Source organism: Emys orbicularis, chromosome 2, assembly GCF_028017835.1.
Source record: "Emys orbicularis isolate rEmyOrb1 chromosome 2, rEmyOrb1.hap1, whole genome shotgun sequence".
Classification (NCBI taxonomy): domain Eukaryota; kingdom Metazoa; phylum Chordata; order Testudines; family Emydidae; genus Emys; species Emys orbicularis.
The window spans coordinates 208,203,919-208,227,105 of record NC_088684.1 but is presented as its reverse complement, the minus strand read 5'-3'; the positions used below and the strand labels follow the sequence as shown (position 1 = coordinate 208,227,105).

At 46.5% G+C, this 23,187-nt stretch overlaps 1 protein-coding gene across 2 annotated transcripts in view; it reads left to right on the top strand.

Moving 5' to 3' along the window:
* The window catches only part of ITGA9 (integrin subunit alpha 9), a 305,024-nt gene that overhangs the window by 212,836 nt on the left and 69,001 nt on the right, over positions 1-23,187 (top strand). For both annotated transcript variants that reach the window (XM_065399121.1, XM_065399120.1), the window contains 3 exons: positions 10,070-10,156; positions 11,022-11,101; positions 21,680-21,769. In XM_065399121.1, coding sequence (XP_065255193.1) covers positions 10,070-10,156; positions 11,022-11,101; positions 21,680-21,769 — 257 coding nt within the window. The remainder of the gene's footprint in view (positions 1-10,069; positions 10,157-11,021; positions 11,102-21,679; positions 21,770-23,187) is intronic.

Here is a 23,187-nt window from a genome sequence, read left to right as displayed (position 1 = left end):
AAAGTATGGTTACTAACCTGGGCCTCAGTCCTGCAAGCACTTAGGCATATGTATAAGGGTTTGTCTACACAAGAGGGGTGCAAATTCTAGTGCGGATTAGTGTGATGCACACTAACTGGCCTGTGTGGAGCCAGCTGGCATGCACTAAAAGTTCTCTGTATAGTACTGTTTAATACAGGACTACATCAGTGCACATTAAGGAACTTTTGCCTGAAGGGTCTAGTCGGGCCAGTTAGTGAGCAACACACTAGTGTGCACTAGAATTTACACTCCTCTAGAGCAGACGAGCCCTAAGTGATTGCAGGATCAGGACTTTAAAGTGACTTCTCAGAAACAAAACTTCAAAAAGAAGATTATAGTTGTTCATTTCCTTACCTTGTGTTCGTTTTATAAATAGTGTTTTAGGGACCCAATCCCACAAGGTGGATGGACTACAGTGGTGGGAGGCAAATTTTTTGGCTCAAGGGCCACATCTGGGTATGGAAATTGTATGGCAGGCCATGAATGCTCACAAAATTGGGGGTTGGGGTGGGGAGGCGGAGGGCTCCGGCTGGGGGGTGCGGGCTCTGGGGTGGGGTTGGGGATGAGGGGTTGGGGGTGCAGGAGGGTGTTCCAGGCTGGGACTGAGGGATTTGGAGGGTGGGAGGGTGGGAAGAGGATCGGGGCTGGGGCAGGGGGTTGGGGCGTGAAAGGGGGTCAGGGGTGCAGGCTCCGGGCGGCGCTTTCCTCAAGCAGCTCCGGGAAGCAGCGGCATGTCCCCACTCCGGCTCCTACACGGAGGCACGGCCAGGCGGCTCTGTGCCCTGCCCCATCCGCAGGCACTGCCCTTGCAGCTCCCATTGGCCATGGTTCCCAGCTAATGGGAGCTGCGGGGCCAGCACTTGGGGTGGGGGCAGCGTGCAGAGCCCCTTGGCTTCCCCTACGCATAGGAGCCAGGGGGTGGTCGTGCCGCTGCTTCTGGGAGCCGCGCGTGGAGTGGGGCAAGCCCCCGACCCCGCTCCCCAGGTGGAGCGTGGGAGCGGGGCAAGCCCTGGACCCAACTTCCCGGTCAGAGCTCGAGGGCTGAATTAAAACATCTGAAGGGCCGGATGCGGCCCCCGGGCTGTAGTTTGCCCACCCGGGACTACAGTGTCCGTTCTAAGCTGCAATGTCTTTGGTAGGGATATGGGCGTAGCCAGTGGCCCATGTGTTAAAGGTTGCAGGATCAGGGCCTAGCTTATTAAAACTGAAAGAATATTAAAACATCAACTGCTTTTCCCCAGTTTGGACAATAAAAGTGGGCTAAACAAGTTCACTGTTGTTTCTGCCCAGTCTTACTTTCTGGTTTGCATGCAGAAGTATGGTGCTGTTGTGTTTGGGTTCACGACACTACACAGGAGGGGTATTGTTGATTTAAAAAAAAAATCAAGCACACATATCTGTGAATTATATTCAGATTGTTTTCTGGTACGCTCAAACAATAGATGCCACATGACCAGCAAAGCAACAAAACTGTACATTCTGGTAATGTGTGCCAGATCTTTTGACATGTTGCTTCAGTCGCTGTCCTTTTGTACATTTTGGAAGGAGTGGAGCATTATCATAAAGCCTAACAAGTTAAACAACCTCTAAACATCACCCAAGCCATGAGGTTCTGCCAATATTTGGTCAAGGGGGTTCCACAATTTTTTTCCCTCTGTGCCAAGGGGTGTGCATGTCTGTGTGAGAGAGAGACTGGGAATCTATTAATTCGTTTTTTTTCCATCTAAACAAAAATGTTTTACTTAACCATAATCAAAGAAGGAGACAGCACCACGGGACAAACAAACTTTTGTTAAGTGCACTTTCTAGAAATGTTCGTATTTTGTTCCTGAAAAATAAACTGAGCATATTGCTAGTACAGTACAGTCCTCAGTTTGTGTAATTTGAAGGCTGTGTATCTGTATGTGTGAGTCAGTGGAATAAAAACTTCATAGGGATATTCAGGCATCTCCCTCCCATGGGATCTTTTTCAAAATACCTTATGTTTGGTACAGTTTGATCAATTCAAAAGATAAAATATTTGCTCATCAGAAGAATTTTTAAGAGGGTTAAGTCATCCCTGCCAGGGACAATTTACTAGTATCCAGAGAGGTGGTGAATTTCATCAGAGGTGAGGAAATGAGCCAAACTCTCCCTTCGATTTGGTGGTGTAATATTAACAAGGAGTCCCTAAGAGCCCTATCCAGCACCTCACTATACCAGAACCTAAAACCCATGTATTGCCCATGTTCGGCTTCCTGAAAAATCTAAAAGGTGTGTGTCTTCTAGTAGCTGTTCTCTTTGAAAAGGAGAGAGCCAGCAGGGCACAAATAGAAGCGGAGGATAGCTTGGCTATATTTCTGAGTGCAGACTATACCACAGTGTCATATGAGTAATTCTAATTCCTACACATGTACAATATTGCCCATTGTATTAACTTCCCATATGGTGCTGCATCAATCAGAAATCAAGCAAAGAGTGTCATATTTCCACCTTCTGCTGAGTGCATTACAGCTGACGTTCTCAAACATGAACACAGCTCAGAGCAGTGGTCCATCAGTAGGATGTGTGGGTGTATGACAAGGATGATGATGGACAATGGTTGTGTCCAGTGTTCGCCTTAAGAATGACTTTGGTCTGCATCAAAACATCTTTTGGGGCAATATCAGATGAGGTGTGCAAGGCAGTCAACACCATTGCTTTTCTTCAACAAGTGTTTGGTGCAGACATGGAGCCTTGCTGGGATAAAATGCACACATGGTTTTCCCCCTTGTCTTCTGACTGAGCTTAACATGGCACTGTCCTTCATGTAGGTCCAGATTGCCACTCTTTCGTCTCCTACGGACTTTACCTTCATTTCTTTCCTTAGTCGTCCTCCCTTCCCCCCCCCCCCCACGATCTAAGTTTTGGGTGTAAACTAAATTGAAAATTATCCCTATAATGGGCGTAGGGGGGAAGAGAGAGAGAAAAGATCATTTTATAACTGACATATATTTCAGAGGAGGGAGGGCAAATCGGAGCTCTTTGTGCAGGGTTTTTTCTAGTAATGATGTCCTCCAACATCTACCTAATATATATCAGCACAGTGATTCACATGGCACTGCTCCAATTTCATATCACCAGAGCGTGTCCACTAAGTACTATAAAGGGGAAGACATACTTTCCAAGTGCCAAAATCTGTGCGGTGAGTGGCTGATTTGGTGTGACCTGCTGTAATGCTGGACAGCAATTTTCTTAATGCTAACCTACTTTATATTGCCTGAAAACCCTGCTGTTCTACTGCAGTTCAGTTATGGTTCACTTTGACTGGGAAAGAACAAAATTGGAATTGTTCTGTCTGTATCCCTGGATGATGACTTGAGTGTAGTCAGCAAAACAATATTGCTCTAATGTTCTTCCATTACTTCCTCCCAAACCTCTAGTGTGGCATGGCAGGTAATAATTCCACAAGCCGACACCGCCTTTTCCTGTATAATTCAGCTATAGTTAAAACGAGCTGTTTCCATACTGAAATTCACTATAAACCCAACAAACGGCATGTGTGTACATTGTATGTGGTAGGGTAGTTTATAGCAACTAACTGTTGCACTCTAACCTAGTCTCCTCTGGTACTGATCCTGAGTTGTTAGGAGCAGTAAAAGCTAATTTGTGCCTCTGTAGGAGTGGGGGAAGGAGCTTTTACCTCCCCACCCTACCCCCTCTGCATGGAAGCCAGGGTATAGTCACTGTGAAAGTTCAGGGAAAATGCGCCCGTATTCCCTCTCTGTGGTCATGCTAGGGAACTCCCTTTAAGCTCCTGGCTTCTTAGTCATCACCTCTCTTGGGACCTGCACCTCTCTCCCTCCTGAATGTGAGAGAGGCTGCACAGTTCTCTGCCTACACTGTGTTATTCCTAGCAAGCAGCAGTGTCTGCATTTTTCTTTCCAGAGGCTATAAACAGTAAAATTGTCGACAGTTAAGTTACCACACAGCTCTTTCTAAGCAAACACATTTATTCTTAAGGTGAAAGCATATTAAAAACAAGAACCTACACGCACGTTAATAAACTTACCGGAGATTACCTCCTACAAGGGCTCTGGTAGGTGATCAGTCTTTCAAACCTCACCAAAGGCTTTTTCCTGTGATGACAATTTCATAATAGGTTTTGCTCAGAACAATAACAACCAAAAATCATTTTTTCCTTTATACAGCCTGGGCCTTTTATCTTGTTCTCATGTAACAGGAGACTAGCAGATAAACATTCTTTCCTCAGAGTGTAGCTTCAAAAGATTGGGTCTGGAGGTGGGAATTTGCATTTGCCTCCCCCTGCAGGTGTTTCCTAGGAAATGCACTTAATTTTGTCCCAAAAGGTCCTTCTTGTCTGGCACATTGTTTAAAATAGTCCTTTGACGTTCCCTAGCTCTTCCCAAGGTTTACACTAGTCATGTCTTCCTCCTCACCTCACAGAAGTTAGATACAATCCCACAATAATATATAAACTTTGCATTTAATACAAGGGACTCCAAAGATACTTAAATGTAATTCAATAGGGGTTTTCAAGGGCCTTGCAGGAAATTGCACTGTTACAGTTCTGACAGTCAGCAGCCATTCCCTTTCACTGCCCATGGGGGCACATACTACCCAAAATGGTGTGAGGAAGAGATGGACCATGGACCCCCACCAGCCTGTAGCGTTTGCCAAGAGGAATAGGTTCCAAGAGTAGGAAAAAGACGGGTAGATTAGGGAAGAGCATGAGTGTAACTTGTGACATTTTCCTCCCTTCTCAAGCCTTCACTAGGCAACACAACATCCTCCGATAACTTCCTTTGTTGTATTATGTTAAGGTGGTTATCTGAATTACTGGATCAGCTAAGCAGCAGTTTTCAACTTTTTTTCATTTGTGGACCCCTAAAAAAACTCGAATGGACATAGTCTGCAGACCCCTAGGGGTCCATGGACCAGAGGTTGAAAGCCACTGAGCTAAAGCAACTCATTAGTTGCTGCACTTCCAAAACAAGCGCACACTGTCAGGCTAGGGCCCAGACCCAGCCATTACATTGATTCTGTAACTGTTGTCAGCAATTTTTTTGATGCTTTAAAAAAAAAAATGCTGACTTCACCTAGTGAAAAATAACACTCTGGAAACAGGGCCTATCCAGTTGTGAGCCAACCTGAGAACAGTGTTTCTCCCAGCAAGCACTGCACATTGCATAATAATAGAAGAGAGATTTGTCTGCCTTGCTGTCCCAGGAATATGACTTGCCATGGAGCATTTTCGAAGGAAAGCAACGTTTTCCAGCCTAAGCTCCTTCACCATCCAACTGGACTGAAAACTTCAGTCGTGTTAGGCTATACATTTTAAGCAACCCCAACAACTCTACAACATCGTCTCATGGAATGGGCTGGATTCTTAGCGGGTGTAAATTGTCATAGCTTCATTGAAGTCAATGGAGCTGTGCCCCTTTACCTGGCCCAGCATGTTTGTTTGAATATACAGGTAATCAGGGTCTTCACTGTTTTCTATTTTTTGTTTAACAACCCTTTCCAAAATGTATACAGAATTAAATGCAAAATAATTATCTGAGTAATGCATAGAGTTTGAGATTTTTAAAATCCATAAATATCAGGTAATTTAAAATTATGCTTCCTACTGCAATTGTAAGCAAGTGGCATTATTCCCAAATATTAAGGCGTAAGAGGTAACACCCTGTATTGTGTATTGTGCACGTGGGCCAAAATTTTCAAATGTGAATGCTTAATGTTAGCCACCAACACCCATAATTAAACACTGAAGCGCAAGTAACCTGATTTTCAGAAATGGTGAGTACCTTCAATTCATGGACCTGCCCTGCGACTTAATCAGGGTTGAGTAGTGACAAAAGCTGTTGTCTGTAGGATCTTTGCCGTGTTTGTTGCCGAAGTTGAAAGGGGTGTAGCAAACGAAGCAGGGGACAGCAGGAAAAGGAACGGTCACATGATTCAGGCAGTGGAATGCTGCCCTGGATAAATGGATTCTATCCTTGCCTCTGCCACAGAACTCCTAGGTGCTGCTGGGCAAGTCACTTAAACCCAACGTTTCACAGGTGGTCACTAACTGTGTGTTCCTTATTTTCTGGGTGCCCAACTTGATACCCTGGAGTCTGATTTACAGAAGTGCAGAGCACCCACACCTGCAACTGAAGGCAGTGGAGCCAGGCTTTGAATATAAAGTGCTATATAAGGCTAAGTACTCTGAAAAACCAGGTCCTAGTCACCTCGAATGGGGGACCCAAAATTAATGAAAGCTTGATCTTAATCACTGTGTGCCTCAGTTACTCATCTGTAATATGGGGATAATGCCATTCCCTCACCTGCAAGGAGTGTTAAGAAGATAAATTAATGTTTTTTGAAGCACTCAGACACAGTAATGAGGAAGACCATAGAAAAGCCCATGAGGAAATTAATAATTCCATCTTCACAGCTCGATTTGAATAGTGTGCAGTAAAAAAGGTCTGGGGCCACCCATTGAAGAATGATGAGAAAACAAAATGTTGAACAGCTGCTCGTGAAGTGAGGATCATCCGTCCTGTGCACTGAATTAGGCAGAGGTCATGTGGAAAAATAGTATGTGATCATGTAATTAAAGACTATGCCTTAATGCATACACACAAGGGAGCTGAATGAAGGTTGCACAGACAACCATCATTCTGGCATTTTCTAACTTCTGAGTACATTACTTTGTGACCTAAATAATGTTCTTTTAACGTAGTGTTTTTATGTGCAATATTAAATAGAGTGGCGTGCTGATTAAGTTAAGGTGTCTTCCAAATCAAAATATGCAACATATACTGAAAGAGTTTTAAACAAAACAAAAATTTGCCAGTGCAACATAATTCATCATTTCCTTAACAGGCTACTCTAAACAACTGGGATCTGGACACTAGTTGTCAATAAACAAAAGGTCTGGAAGAATAGGCCGCAGCCAGCTAGAAAGGCAAAGAGGTGACTGGATTTTTGCCATTATCAGATCATGGAGTCCTCTTGGTTATCTTGTTTTTGAGGTCTCTAGTGATAAGGCCTCTGAAGTAATATTTGAGGAGAAAAGGCAGCCTCTCAGGTCTATCTGTGCACTGTCACCAGCAGACAGCTATGTAAATAAAAGTCTTCCTTTAGCCACTGGAGGGTGGCAGATTAAGGGAGTTTATATGTTAATACAGTTAGATAGCAAGTGAAGTTCCAACAACACAGAAATGAAAATTTCCCAGCTGAAATGTCTGAAATTTTCTCTTGGTTATCCAGCTGTTTGGTTTTTTTGCTTGCATTCTTTTGATCACTAACAAACTTCAGATTATTCACACAACTTCCCAGCCTCCAAATGTTGATGAATGGAAGGAATGCTTCACTAAAACTACCTGTGCTGTAAGTGTTCTGGTAATAAATAGTTAAATATAGTAGTTAAATTTGACACAGCATCTGAGCAGTGGTGGATTAGCCACTGGGTCAACTGGGCCCTGGTCAATTGGGGGCCCCTTGAAAAATGGGCATCCCCACGCCCTGACCCATTCTGCCTGCTCAGTGCTCCTGCTGGGGAGTGGGGTTGGGGTGCAGGGGCTTGCCCCACTCCACCTACTCGGTGCTCCTGCCACGGAGCAGGGGAAGCCCCAGACCCCGCTTCCCGGCAGAGTGCTGGGCGGGGCACCGGGAAAGGGGAAGCCCCTGTGCCCCGACCCCATTTCCGGGGGGGGGGGGGAGGGGCGGACTGCACGTGGAAGGGTTGCTGTGGCCCAGGGCCCCATAAACCCCTAATCTGCCTCTGCTTCTGAGCATGCTGCCTTTGCACAATGTAAGGTAGGTAGTAGTTCATCCGCTGTGCTACATAGCGTTCATGGGAATCGATACATAGTAAGAATTACAAGTAAAACAATCAGTTAAAAAATTAACCTTGAGGGCACAGTTTTGACGTAAATTTCACTGATGTAATTCTGGAGTAATTCCAGTGATATTAAGACATCTCAGAAGTATTCCAGTGTTTCCTTTTCTGTGAAATCAGTGATGGTGAGTTTCTGAGTCATCTCGACAAGAAAGATAATATTTTTGCCTGTTTGGGTATTATTTTGTATTGGCATATTTTGCTGTGTCTGTGATACCAGAGATGATGATCTGACCTTCAATTATCACAAGAAACAGCTGAAGAGTTAACAGTCTGTATGGTGTCAGATTGATAGTGACGATAATGATGATTCTTGAGCACTGATCATGTACTCCGCTCAAGACGTGATCCCTTCTCAGAGGAATTTACAATTTAAGGCCCCAATTCAGAAAAGAACTTAAGCACCAATCCAGCAAAACCCTTAAACACGTGTTTAAGCTGTGTCAACTGAAATCAGTCGGACTACAGTAACTCCTCACTTAACGTTGTAGTTATGTTCCTGAAAAATGCGACTTTAAGTGAAACGATGTTAAGCGAATCCAATTTCCCAATAAAAATTAATGTAAATGGGGGTGGGGGGGTTAGATTCCAGGGCAGCTTCCCCTACTCTGCAAGCACCATGGGTGGGGGGGCTCAACCTCAGCCCGCCCACTCCACCCCTTCCCCCAAGTCCCCACCCTTGACCCGCTTCTCCCCCCCCCACCTCCTCCTCCTTTACTTCGCATGCTGCATCCTGGCTCCTCCTCCCTCCCCTCCCTTCTAAACGCCGCAAGCCAGCTGATTGCCGCATTCGGGAGGGAGGGGGGAGGCATGCCGAGTCCTCGCTCCTCCCTCCTGCCCAGGGCAATCAGCTGGCTTGCGGCGTTCGGGAGGCAGGGGAGGGAGGGGGAGCCTGCGCGCCGAGTCCTCGCTCCTCCCCCCTTCCTCCTGACTCCAAAATGCCGCAAGCCAGCTGATTGCCGCGGGCAGGAGGCAGGGGGAGGAGGGGGTAGGGGCTGATCCGTGGGGTCTGCCGGCGGGTGGGAGGTGCTGGGAGGTGCTAATTTTCCTGTAGTTCTGTCTGATCACTAAAGAGAATATCTTCTATTGGGCCGACTTCTGTTGGTGGAAGGGGCTATCTTTTGAGCTTCACAGAGCTCTTCCTCAGGTCTTGGGAAGATAACCAGAGTGTGACGACTAAATGCCAGGTGGGACAGATTGTTAAGCATAAAGGGTTCACATATGTTGTAGGAGAGCACTTAAAATAAAGTGGGCAATTAACATTTTTGCAGTCCTAGGACAAAGGAAGGTAGTAGGCAGTAAGGTGTGTTTATAAATTGTTGTAATACTATTGAGCCATAAAACTAGTGACTCTGTTAAGGCCATGGTTTTTAACGTCCAGCAGAGTTATCGATTTAAGTTCCCAGGCTCATCTTTTGAAGGAGTTGTGCCGGTTTCCTTTGAGGATGAGGACTGAGAGGTCGGATATAGAGTGATCGCTTTTTGAAAAGCGTTCTCCCACAGGTGATGTGGTGTGTTTCTTTTATCACTTTTCTGTGTGAGTTCATTTGCGAGCATAGTGCATGTCTGGTTTTACCCACATAGTTGTTGTTGGGGCATTTGATGCATTAGTTAAAGTACACCACATGTTGTGATAGGCATGTGTAGGAGCACGTGTGATAGGCACATGGTGTGTGTGTGCGGGGGGGGGGGGAAGGGGGAGTGTTGATCAGAATAGCATTGGCAGTATGTCTACAGGTTTTGCATTTGAGTTCTGGCAGAGTCTGGTGCCCGCTTAGAGTTGGTCTGTGGGGAGCTTGCTTCTGATCATGAGGTTGGCAAGGTTTGAAGGCTGGACGATCTGAACACTTTTGGCTGCTGATAGTCCCCTGACTCTAATATGTTTCCTTCTCTGGAATATGGAGTTTCTCCTTTGTCTTTCTTCATAAGGAATTGTAAGATTGTTATTTTTTCTTGCACTTATTAACAGTATCTGAGGTTCACAGACACTATTATGACGTGCAGTGCTGTATATTTCCTTTTGACTTGACTGTTAACCTTCTGGGAACTGTGCAGCTAGGGGTGGCAAAGGTCCCACATTCCCTGTGTATTGTTTCTTTTCATCAGGATTGTTCCTTGTAATCTGTCACCTCTTTCCACCACCACCCTTTCATCCACATGTTTTTCCCCCCCTTCCTTCAGGAAGAGCTGGGTATTGCTTGTGAGCTGCTGGAGTCAGACTTCCTCAAGTGCAGCGTGGGATTTCCTTTCATGAGATCGAAGTCCAAGGTAATGTGCTGACTGACTTTCACTTTAAGGAGGATAGCTCATGAACCCCTCTGTGTCAAGGGAAGAGGCAGGAGTAGACCTGCAGGGGAAAGGCATTATGGCTCTGTGACACCACTGAGTTTTCACAGCTCTCCCATAGGGATGCTGTGGCTGCCTTTCATAATTGCTGTAAGGTTGGGCTCTTTGTTCCCACTGAACAAAGTCAGCAGCAGTGCTATGCCCATTGTAACATGCGTGCAGTACTAATGGAAGTTAACTGGTGCTTTGCAGCTGCCAGAAAATGATTGTGTAATGCTTCCTCAGCAGAAAGTTAGAAGAGGGCTCTCCACCCAGTCTGTTTTTATTGCACGGCTTTGTTTTTATTTTGTGTCTTCTCATGCTATGAAAAGTACATTTAAGTGCAGCTATGTTTAGATCAGTGCCTACAAAAATGAGATCATGAATTTCCATATTGTCTCTCAGTGACAGCTAAATAGAATTTTGCTCAATTAGCCGGTGGGTCAGAAGACAAACTGGGATCTGAAAATCCAGTTGTGTTCTTTCTGCTCTGACATCGCCAACAAAAAAAGATTGCAGTCAAAACTTAGCTTACAGTTTTATTGCTCACGGAATGGACAGAATGGTGAAAGCTGTCTCATCTGGGGAATATCTGACCCTATGACTATTGGCTAATGCCCTAATAGGTTAGGGCCTCCTTAATACACTGACAAATGTATGGCAACTAATATTAAATATATAAAAATAGAATATTTCTGCATGGATAGATACAGTATGTAGCTCAAGTGGAGGGGGGGATGGACATGAAATTCTAGATTAGGGAACGCAATCTATAATACTCACTAAATGCCACTTTTTCTTTCCATAGTATGAGTTCAGTGTGATCTTTGATACAAGCCATTTGTCTGGGGAAGAGGAGTTTCTTACATTCCTTGTCACGGCCCAAAGGTAAGGGTCCCTCATCTGGCCATATTTCTTGGTGGAAAGTGCAGACTCTTGGCCATATGAAATATATGCTATGAAATACACATGTTGCATGATGTATAATAAATAACTGAAATTTAATTATTAGGACCAAATTAATATATTCTGGTGGCATAAAGGGACCACAAAGCCAGCTTAACCAGCATACCAAGTGGTTAAGCCTGATACAAGGAGGTGTGTTAGGATTGTCTTTGCACTCTTGCTGCCAGATGGGTGCAAATTAGGGTATGTCTACACTACAGGATTAATTCGAATTTATATAATTCGAATTTAGGAAACCGATTTTGTAAAATCGAATGTATTCGGCCACACTAGGCACCATTAATTCGGTGGTTTGCGTCCAAGCTACCATAGTAGCATCGATTTCCAGAGCGTTGCATTGTGGGTAGCTTTTACATAGCTATCCCATAGTTCCCGCAGTCTCCACCCCCCTTGGAATTCTGGGTTGAGACCCCAGTGCATGATGGGGCCAAAAACATTGTCGCAGGTAGTTCTGGGTACAGCCTCCCCCTCCCTCCCTGAAAGCAACGGCAGACAACCATTTCGCGCCTTTTTTCCTGAGTGAACTCTGCAGACTCCATTCTGCATCAAGCATGGATCCCGTTGTGCTCCAGAACGCAGTCTTGAACATTATAAACACCTCGCGCTTTCTCGTGGAGTTTATGCTTACACAGGACCAGAAAAAAGAGGCGAGGAGGAGGAGGAGGCGGCGATTGCAGCGCAGCGACCAGCGTGATGAGGACATGGACACGGACACAGAATTCTCTGAGACCGCGGGCCCCGGTGCTTTGGAGATTATGATGTTAATGGGCCAGGTTATAGGCTTTGAACGCCGATTCTGGGCCCGGGAAACAAGCACAGACTGGTGGGACCGCATAGTGTTGCAGGTGTGGGACGATTCCCAGTGGCTGAGAAACTTTCGCATGCGTAAGGGCACTTTCATGGAACTTTGTGACTTGCTTTCCCCTGCCCTGAAGCGCCAGAATACCAAGATGAGAGCAGCCCTCACAGTTGAGAAGCGAGTGGCGATAGCCCTGTGGAAGCTTGCAACGCCAGACAGCTACCGGTCAGTCGGGAATCAATTTGGAGTGGGCAAATCTACTGTGGGGGCTGCTGTGATGCAAGTAGCCAAAGCAATCACGGAGGTGCTGCTACGAAAGGTAGTGACTCTGGGAAATGTGCAGGTCATAGTGGATGGCTTTGCTGCAATGGGATTCCCTAACTGTGGTGGGGCGATAGATGGAACCCATATTCCTATCTTGGCACCGGAGCACCAGGGTACCCAGTACATAAACCGCAAGGGGTACTTCTCAATGGTGCTGCAAGCACTTGTGGATCACAAGGGACGTTTCACCAACATCCATGTGGGCTGGCCGGGAAGGGTTCATGACGCTCGCGTCTTCAGGAACACCAATCTGTTTAAACGGCTGCAGCAAGGGACTTACTTTCCGGACCAGAAAATAACCGTGGGGGATGTTGAAATGCCAATTGTTATTCTTGGGGACCCAGCCTACCCCTTAATGCCATGGCTCATGAAGCCATACACAGGCAGCCTGGACAGGAGTCAGGAGTTGTTCAACTACAGGCTGAGCAAGTGCAGAATGGTGGTAGAATGTGCATTTGGCCGTTTAAAAGGTCGCTGGCGATCCTTATTGACTCGCTCAGACCTCAGCCAAACCAATATCCCCATTGTTATTACTGCTTGCTGTGTGCTTCACAATCTCTGTGAGAGCAAGGGGGAGACCTTTATGGCAGGGTGGGAGGCTGAGGCAAATCGCCTGGCTGCTGATTACTCGCAGCCAGACACCAGGGCGATTAGAAGAGCACACGATGAAGCGCTGCGCATTAGGGAAGCTTTGAAAACCAGTTTCATGACTGGCCAGGCTACAGTGTGAAATTTATGTTTGTTTATCCTTCCTGAAAACCCGCCCCCTTTATTGACTCATTCTCTGTAAGGAACCCACCCTCCCCCTTCCCCCAGCTTGCTTTCAAAGGAAATAAAGTCACCATTGTTTAAAAATCATTTATTCTTTATGAATTGATTAGAAAAAGAGGGAGAGAACCTGAGTGGGGTTTGGGAGGAGGATCAGCGGGAAGGAAAAGCCCAGTAAAAAAAGGTTAAGAAAATGGCAGCCTTTTGCTTGGGCTGTCCACTGGGGTGGAATGGGAGGGTGTACGGAGCCTCCCCCCCCGTGTTCTTACACATCTGGGTGTGGAGGCTATGGAAAATGGTGAGGAGGTAGGGGGGTTATACAGGGGCTGTAGCGGCACAGAACCTGAGTGGGGTTTGGGAGGAGGATCTGCGGGAAGGAAAAGCCCAGTAAAAAAAGGTTAAAAAAATGGCAGCCTTTTGCTTGGGCTGTCCACTGGGGTGGAATGGGAGGGTGTATGGAGCCTCCCCCCCCGTGTTCTTACACGTCTGGGTGTGGAGGCTATGGAACATGGTGAGGAGGTAGGGGGGTTATACAGGGGCTGTAGCGGCACTCGGTTCTCCAGCAGCCGTTCCTGAAGCTCCACCAGACGCCGGAGCATGTCTGTTTGCTCACGCAGCAGCCCCAGCGTTGCTTCCCGACTCCTCTGATCTTCCTGCCGCCACCTCTCATCTCGAGCGTCTCTCCTCTCCTCACGTTGGTCCCTTCTGTCCTCACGTTGGTCCCTCATGTCCTCACGTTGGTCCCTCCTGTCCTCACGGTCACTGGCTTCTTTCCTATACTTGCAAACCGTCTCCTTCCACTCATTCAGATGAGCTCTTTCATTCCTGGTGGATTGCATGATTTCGGAAAACATCTCTTCTCTCGTTTTTTTTTTACGACGCCTTATCTGGGATAGCCTTCGGGAAGGAGGAGGGAGGCTTGAAACATTTGCACCTGCTGGAGGGAGTGAAAAAAGGAGAGAATTTTTTTAAAAGATACATTTTTCAGAACAATGCTTATACTCTTTCACGGTGTATACTATTCACATTACATAGCACATGTGATTTCTGTGCAAGGTCGCATTTTGCCTCTTAATATTGAGTGCCTGTGGCTTTGCTGCTAGAGATCACAGACGCAGGTCGGGGCAACAGAATTCACCTTGCATGCTGCCATGGTAAGCCACTGTCTTTAGGCTTCTGCGCCCTGCTTTCCCACATACCAAGCAAAGCCCGTTGTGCTGCAGTTTTCCTGTTAGCTTGTTTTCTGCTGCTGAAGGTTAACACCCCCCCCCCATCCAATTCTCTGGGATGAGTGCTTTATCCCTCCCCCCACCGCGTGGCTGGTATCAGGGAAGATCCCTGCAGGAACCAAACTAACACCCCCCCCCCCCACCCGCCATGAATTCTCTGGGATGAGTGCTTTATCCCTCCCCCCACCGCGTGGCTGGTATCAGGGAAGATCCCTGCAGGAACCAAACTAACACCCCCCCCCCCCACCCGCCATGAATTCTCTGGGATGAGTGCTTTATCCCTCCCCCCACCGCGTGGCTGGTATCAGGGAAGATCCCTGCAGGAACCAAACTAACACCCCCCCCCCCACCCGCCATGAATTCTCTGGGATGAGTGCTTTATCCCTCCCCCCACCGCGTGGCTGGTATCAGGGAAGATCCCTGCAGGAACCAAACTAACACCCCCCCCCCCCACCCGCCATGAATTCTCTGGGATGAGTGCTTTATCCCTCCCCCCACCGCGTGGCTGGTATCAGGGAAGATCCCTGCTAGCAAAACGCGAAAAACTCTGGGCCAATCCTCCCCCCCCCCTTGCACTTGGCTAAATGCAGGGAAGGATTTCTTTTCAGCCACAGGCAAACAGCCCAGTAGGAACGGCCACCTCAGTCCCCTTAATTAAATTCCCTTATTTCAACCAGGTTACCCTAAGCGATATCACTCTCCTGAGGATTACACAGCAAGATAAAGAACGGATGTTGCTTGAATGCCAGCAAACACCGGGACCATACGCTGCCAGGCTCTGTCAGGCAATGATACCAGATTACTTGCTACTAGCATGGCGTGGTCAAGTGTCCTACCATGGAGGACGGAATAAGGCTGCACTGCCCAGAAACCTTGTGGCAAGGCTTTTGGAGTACCTCCAGGAGAGCTTCATGGAGATGTCCCTGGAGGATTTCCGCTCCATCCCCAGACATGTTAACAGACTTTTCCAGTAGCTGTACTGGCTGCGAATGCATCCCAAGTGCTCAGGGCAAATTAATCATTAAAAATGCTTGCTTTTAAACCATGTTTTATATTTTAAAAGGTAAACTCACCTGAGGTCCCTTCCATGGGGTCATGGTCTTGGGTGCTGGCTTGGGAGGCTTGGGAGGGTACTTCAGTCAGGGTGAGAAACAGTTCCTGGCTGTTGGGGAGAACGGAGAGCTGGGTGCTCTCTGCCAGCTCGTCCTCCTCCTCCTCCTCTTCCCCTTCCATGGAATCATCAGGTGTACCTGATGAGATTATCCCCAGCTCGGAATCCACAGTCAGAGGTGGGGTAGTGGTGGCGGCCCCCCCTAGAAATGCATTTAGCTCAGCGTAGAAGCGGCATGTCCGCGGCTCTGACCCGGAGCGACCGTTTGCCTCCTTTGCTTTTTGATAGGCTTGTCTGAGCTCCTTGACTTTCACGCGGCACTGATCTGTGTCCCTATTGTGGCCTCTCTCCATCATGCCCTTGGAAATTTTTTCATAAGTTTTGGCATTTCGTCTTTTCGAACGCAGTTCAGCTAGCACTGAATCCTCTCCCCATATAGAGATCAAATCCAGTACCTCCTGTACGGTCCATGCTGGTGCTCTTTTTCGATTATCAGCCTGCATGGTTACCTGTGCTGATGAGCTCTCTGTGGTCACCTGTGCTCTCCACGCTGTGCAAACAGGAAATGAAATTCAAATGTTCCCGGGGCTTTTCCTGTCCACCTGGCCAGTGCATGCGAGTTCAGATTGCTGGCCAGAGCGGTCACAATGGTGCACTGTGGGATAGCTCCTGGAGGCCAATAACATCGAATTGCGGCCACACTAACGCTAATTCGAATTGACAAATTCGATTTTGGCGCTACTCCGCTCGTCGGGGTGGAGTACAGAAATCGAATTAAAGGGCCCTTTAATTCGAATTAAATGGCTTCGTTGTGTGGACGGTTCCAGAGTTAATTCGAATTAAAGCCACTAAATCCGAATTAAAGGTGTAGTGTAGACCAGGCCTTAGAGCCGCTCTTAGTGTGCTTTAAATTGTATTGGAGGGCAGACCAGCCCATAGCTGACTCCAGGATCAGGGGATCATAATGTGGCATGAATCCATCTTTCACCACTCATCCCTTTGAGTCTTGCACCTAGCGCAACTCAGCTGCATCTGAGCATTTGTTCCAGTGCTTGAGTGAAATAAGTGATTGGACCCAAGTCAAAAAGCAATCTGCATTCATTAGATGATAGATGGCCAGGGCTCTTCTCTAACCTGTTGAAAAGTTGAGCACACATTTTTTTCTCCTTCTGATCTTTTGTGTGGTGTGGCTGGATGTATGAGACAGCTGAGCAGTGTTCTGCCCACAAAACATTGTGAAACTTGCTATGAAGTGAGTTAGGCTGAATATCACTTTGAATACAGAATTCTTAGAAATGTGTCCATAGGGATTTGATCTTAGAATCAGTGAAAACCATAACATGCCCTGTCTGCTTTCTAAGATGATCTGCCATAAAGAAACAAAATATAACTGTGATTAGGTCACAGGAACTCTCTGGATTCATATAGGAATTGATGATAGTGCGGCTTTATTACCCTGTGCTCCTAATGCTGCCACTGCTTAAATGTGATTAGCTGGGGCTTTCGCTGTGCTGTTGGGTGTGACTGCAGATGCATTAAGAGGCCCATTTTGGATCCTTCCATGTCAAGATGGACATAATCAGTCTTAATCCTCCCATCCCCACTTTCATGATGAACCCCCCCACAGAACTGTTGGAGATGAGAGATGAACACTAGCAGTTGCTCAGTGACTTTGTTCTCGTAAAGAGTAATCCCCCCAAAATGACAGGTGTGTGGAACAAGATCCTGTACCATGTGCTGCTGCTATGAAATACTGTAAGAGAGCCCTCCACATCAGAGGGTCAAGACTGTTTGTGTCTAATACATTAGAGAAATTTTATTATCCGTGAAGAGCAGTTCATCCACCCTATAGTGATCTTATGTGTAAGTCATAGTTGTTGCATGAGCTTAGTTCCATGGAGGCTGCTTTAATTTCACTCAGTCTGTGTTTTCCAGAACTTATAAGGCATAATGAAGAGGAATATACATATAACTTTTTCCCTTGGGGTCAGATCCATCAATATGCTTTAGTAAATTTTCCTTGGTACCTACCCTTATTTTACGAGGAACCTAACATAACCTATGAAGAGCCTCCCATTAAATCATGCATTCAATACTCCACATTGTTGTACAACATATAAGGAGCCTAACATGTTCTCCAAGTTAGTTTTCACTTTGTGTTTGTGAAAGGGGGAATATGCAGGGCTGGCTCAAGGAAACCCTTGTCCTCCTTCGCTACAAAGCATAGGTTGTGGTGTAGATGTAAGGGGTTGTCAGTCCCTCTGGGGTGGGAGAAATCTATAGTGCATCAAGAACTTGGATGTGTGTGCATGTAGATAGTATCTAGAACAGGGTAATTAGAAGGAGGTTTTTTATATAAAGGAGGACAGAAAGGAGTCTTGTGGCTAAGGACTTGGACTGAGTCTTGGGAGGTCTGGGTTCATATCCTGTTTCTCTCATTTTATATATGTGATGGAGAAGTTAAGTAACTTAACCAGCAAGTCCTAGGTCCCCATCTAGAAAAAGAGGATAATAATACTTCTCTGCCTCACAGAGGGTGTTTTTTAGGCACTTATATGCTACAATAGTGAAAGCTATAGAAAAGCCAACGAGTAAAGAAAATAAGAGGGGAAACCTGTGATGTGCCCTAGTCAGGCTGAGATGAAGAGGGACATCCTGTATTCACAGGGTTCTCAAGCCAGTACTGTAGCACTGTCTTAGCACAGAACAGTTCTTCCTTACTTCCCACCAGGGCCGCCCGGGAGGGGGGGGGCAAGTGGGGCAATTTGCCCCGGGCTCCACAGGGACCCCCACAAGAATATAGTATTCTATAGTATTGCAACCTTTTTTTATGGAAGGGGCCCCCGAAATTGCTTTGCCCCAGGCCCCCTGAATCCTCTGGGTGGCCCTGCTTCCCACAGTGCTGAAAGTGTAGGAAGTACATATCTCTATAGCAGTTAAACCTGTCCCTGGTAGTAGGGGGCCCCCAGTGGGCTCATTGCAGCTGCAAGTTGGGCAGCATAGTCTGAAACAGCGTAACAATTGGCAGGGCCGGCTCTAACTTTTTTGCCGCCCCAGGCAAAAAAGAAGAGAGCCGCCCTGCCGTACCCCCCCCCACGAGCGCCGCCGAAATCCCTGCCCCCCCAGCACCACGCCCCCCGAAGCCCCGCCCCCCCAAGCGCCACGCCGGCCCCCGCCCCCCCAAGACCCCGCCCCCCGAGCACCACGCCGCCCAAAGCCCCGCCGCCCGAAGCCCCCGCCCCCCCCTCCGAGCACCACGCCGCCCGAAGCCCCGCCGCCCGAGCACCGCCTGAAGCCCCCGCCCCCCCTCCAAGCACCACGCCGCCCGAAGTCCCGCCCCCCGAGCACTGCCTGAAGCCCCCGCCCCCCTCCGAGCACCACTCCGCCCGAAGCCCCCCCCCCCCCCTCCGAGCGCCGTGCCGCCGAATCCCAAAAAAAAAAAAAAAATCGAGCGCCGCCCTGCCCCAAGGTGCCACCCCAAGCACGTGCTTGGTCGGCTGGTGCCTGGAGCCGGCCCTGACAGTTGGATAGTCTAATATTTATTGTACAAAAACATGCACTTTTGGGGGAAGCAACATGGGTCGCTAGCCTTAGTCTCCTGTCGTACCCTTTGCTGACAGAAATGTTCTTCCTTTTTCAGAGGGCTAGACACACACATGTACCCCTTTGAATTCCACTTGGTCACAGATGACTAGTTCCACTTGCAGGCACTGCATCTCCCTTGGTATTTGTGACGTGCTACAAAATGACAGTTTTGGAGACTTAAAACCCGTGCAAGAGGAAAGGCTACTGCAAAGTGTTTGGTGGGTGCGGTGGGGTATTTGGAATACTCTTCTGCCGCATGCTTTTGTTTATTGGCAGTCACATCAAAGGAGCCAATTACAGAAGGCTGTGCTGTATGCCTGTTTTTTCACAGTCCTATTGAACAAACGTAGCCACCTGCAAAGCCAGCTTAGCACTTTATACAGGGAGTCCCAAGGCTGCCTGTTATAGCCTCAATAACACTGCTCAAAAGTCAGAGGGGTTTGTTTGGTCAAACGTTAAGGTTCGTGAATGAATCTAGTAGCTTCATAGCAGAAAGCCAAAACTGGTCCCTTAGGTTACATTGCTGAAATCTGAAATAATACTTTAAAAAGGTAGAACAGGATTATTTTTCCATCTTTTGGTGGCATTCAGGCTCACCATCAGATTAAGTATCTTTGCAATTTTGACCTGCATGGGTTTGCTCAGAATACAGCATTCTCCACAAAGGCATAATATAATACTTTAAATATGCAGGCATCGTTTGTGGAGAGAGTCATTATATATACTAGTATTGATTAATACAGCACCGCCTACAAGCTTTAAAGCGTACTACAGAATCATAAACTGTATATATATAGCCATCATTTTACCCACCTCTTGAGTGGAATGTCACAGCTATTTTTTGATGGCACGAGCAACATTCCACACTGGGGGGATAGGACATGAAGAATTACGTGTTGGTTTAAAGCAATGGGGAATTTAGGAAAGCAATGATTGATGTTGGAAATTGGCCACATTTGAGGCCCTTACTCATGGGAAATGTACCATGGGACCTTCAGTGACCTGAAATAAGCAGAAAGACCTCCGTGTTTGTGTCATTCAAAAGACAGCAGCACAGTGTTCCCTGCTATCAGGAGCATTGGCTTTTTTCTTACTTAGAGGGAAAAGTGCTATTCGCAAACTGTGGAAACAGGCCAGATTCTTAAAATTTGGATCTAGATCTGAGCTGTTCCAAAAGTACCCTTTGTGGCAACTTTGTCCATTTTCAGATGCTCATCCACACCACTTGAAATTTCAGTAAATGACATGTTTCTCACGGCATGACATGAAGTCAGTGGTACTGATTTGGAGTCATCTTCAAACCTGTGTGAGAGGAAAGGGTTTTGGGGGCATTTAGAGTCTCAGCTTTGGTTTGGCCCATCTTGGGGTTAGTGATATGGCCACAAAATTTGGATTCAGATTCAAACTTTCTCAGAAATCAAAGATTTTTAGATCCACAGCTTTGCTCAACTCCATTTAGCTTATGAGAGCTGATGAGTTCACAGCCCAAGGAAATATAGTTGGTGATACATTTCTTATTGATAAAACCTGTGACTGAAGCTTCTTGACTGTCATTTTCTTATGTCAAGAAGAGGTAATCTGAAGTAGGGCTATCTACTGAACTAGCTTTGAAATGTTTGGCGAAAACTGAACATGGTGTCACATTTCTACTCGAGGGTTTTATTATCCACCACCTCTAAATTTGGGAGATCAGAGAGATTTCCAAAAACAATCCATCTCTATATAGCCCATTGAAATAAATGGACATGGTTGTGTAAGTGAATGAGAGGTGAATACTCATCTTTTTTTGCTCCATATTTTGGACTTTTGCCAGGCCATGTAATAGCACCTAATAAAAACCTCTCTCTCTTTCATTTTGAAAAGTGACTAACTGTGATATGGGCTGCTGTAGAGGACACGCCTCAGTCAGTGTGCAGGGTTTTTAGGCACCTAGTTCCCGGTAATTCTATTTGGAGCTGCTTAGCTACACCCTCGTTTACGGATTTGAGACCAGTCGGACCACAAAACTGTTCTAAGCTCCTGCAAAAGAGAGGTACAATCTGGCAGATAATGAGTGGTTTTAAATTATTGATTGTAAATTATTTTGATTATGTCTGGGATGTAAGCTGGAGACTTGTCATTATTTTACTACAGTAGTTTTCCATGTCAAGTGAATTTAGATGGATTCTCATCTTAGGGGTACATTTTCAGCATCTCTCTTATAGTGTATGTCTGCACTGCAGCTGGGGACGTGCTTCCCAGTGCACTCATGCTAGTGCACTAAAAATAGTGTAGCCGGGATAGCCGGGCAGCTGCCTGAGTACAAGCCCTGCTGGACCCTCTTCTGGTGGCTAGCCCAAGATGGCACCTGTGCTACACCGGCTACACTGCTATTTTAGCATGTAGAGCTAGCGCAAGTCTGTATACCTGCCCTGGGAAGCATGCTCCCAGCTGCTGTGTAGACTTACCCATACAGTACATGCACAAAGGCAGTCCGCAGAAGACAAGCTTTGTGTGTAGGTCCCCTCCAGGGCACAATTTACAAATGTAACCCTTGATCTTTAAAAGTCTCTGTAATGAGCCATCACTCAAACACAGGTTCAGAGTAAAAGGCCGATATGAGATAGTAGCTGCTGACTGCACCCGTGTAATTCAGTGCAAAGCCTGTAAGTTTACAGCATGCTTATTTTTCCTTTCTGACACAGTGGAAACCTAGAGCACTCTGAATCGCTACATGACAACACTCTCACCCTGTCTGTGCCCTTGATGCATGAAGTGGACTCATCTATCACTGGGTAAGTGACCAATTATCAAATGACAAAAAATACAAATAAAATCCTAGCAAGAACATGTGAATTTCATCCAACGGAAAATTACATTCTTCTCTTTGTTTACATGTGGCCAGAAAGCTGCTTTCTTCTAGACTTGTTTCCCAGACTTTGAAAACAGGACATCGTCATTCATTATCTGGGATGTATTTATTGCACCCCATCCTCCCCCAGCCAGTAACATTAGATATTTTAGTCATTGATTTAAGTTGCTGTATTTCTGTGAATGTGATGGACCTTTAAAAAAAAAAAGGGGGGGGGGGGGAGGGGGGAAGACTAAATTAATCAAATCTCATTCCAGAGGATGTGTCTAAAGATATGGCTGAGAATTGCCAGGCCAAAGGTTAGGGTCAAATGTTCTGGAATTCTTGGAATAATGGTGAGATCTAACTATTTGCCTTTCTGTTTAATTTCATAGTCAGAACTAACTTGTGTTTATATTTTAACCCCCATTCTCCCTGGTATGAAAGGAGTTCAAATAAAAATAGAGAGCTCCACATCACTATCAAGGCTGAAATACTTGTAATATACTGGACAACTGTGTCTCTGTAGATAAATTCATGGAGGATAGGTCCATCAATGGCTATTAGCCAGGATGGGCAGGGATGGTGTCCCTAGCCTGTTTGCCAGAAGCTGAGAGTGGGCGACAGGGGATGGATCACTTGATGATTTCCTGTTCTGTTCGTTCCCTCGGGGGCACCTGGCATTGGCCACTTTGGAAGACAGGCTACTGGGCTAGATGGACCTTTGGTCTGACCCAGTATGGCCGTTCTTATGTTCTTATGTCCCTCTCTACTGGCTGGACCTCATAAAGAGCTATTGTCTATAAACTAATAGACCTGGAGCTTTAGCTCTGCCATTTGAGGCTGAACCTTTTAGATCCAGAGATTCCACGTTCAATCCCAGCAGGCGACCGAGGCAGTAACTGACTCAGAATTAGGTGATCCAGACACCGAAGAGGAATAATGACGTATGCTGGGCTAATGTGGTTTACATGTACTGCCCACTTGGGGAAGCACACCCTGAGCATCAGAGGTCTGCAGAACTTCAAGCCCTGTACTAGCCACCATTTGTAACAACCTCCTGAATGGATCCTTTGTGGTGACTGAATCCATGCAGCATGAGCATCTACTGCCTGAGCTAAGGGCCACGGCACTACTATACCATTAGTAAAGGACACACTTAGCCACTGTTAAAGTTGAGAAAATAGATTCCTGTGCTTATTTGAATTCAATGTGTGAGTTAGCAGAGGATGTGGGTAAACCTTTAGATTCATGGCCAAGTCTCAGTTTGACCATTTAGGCCTGTATTCCTGTCACACTACACAGGAATAAAGTCACATAACTCCCATTAGCGCACAGAGTTGTCATGCATGTGGAAGATGT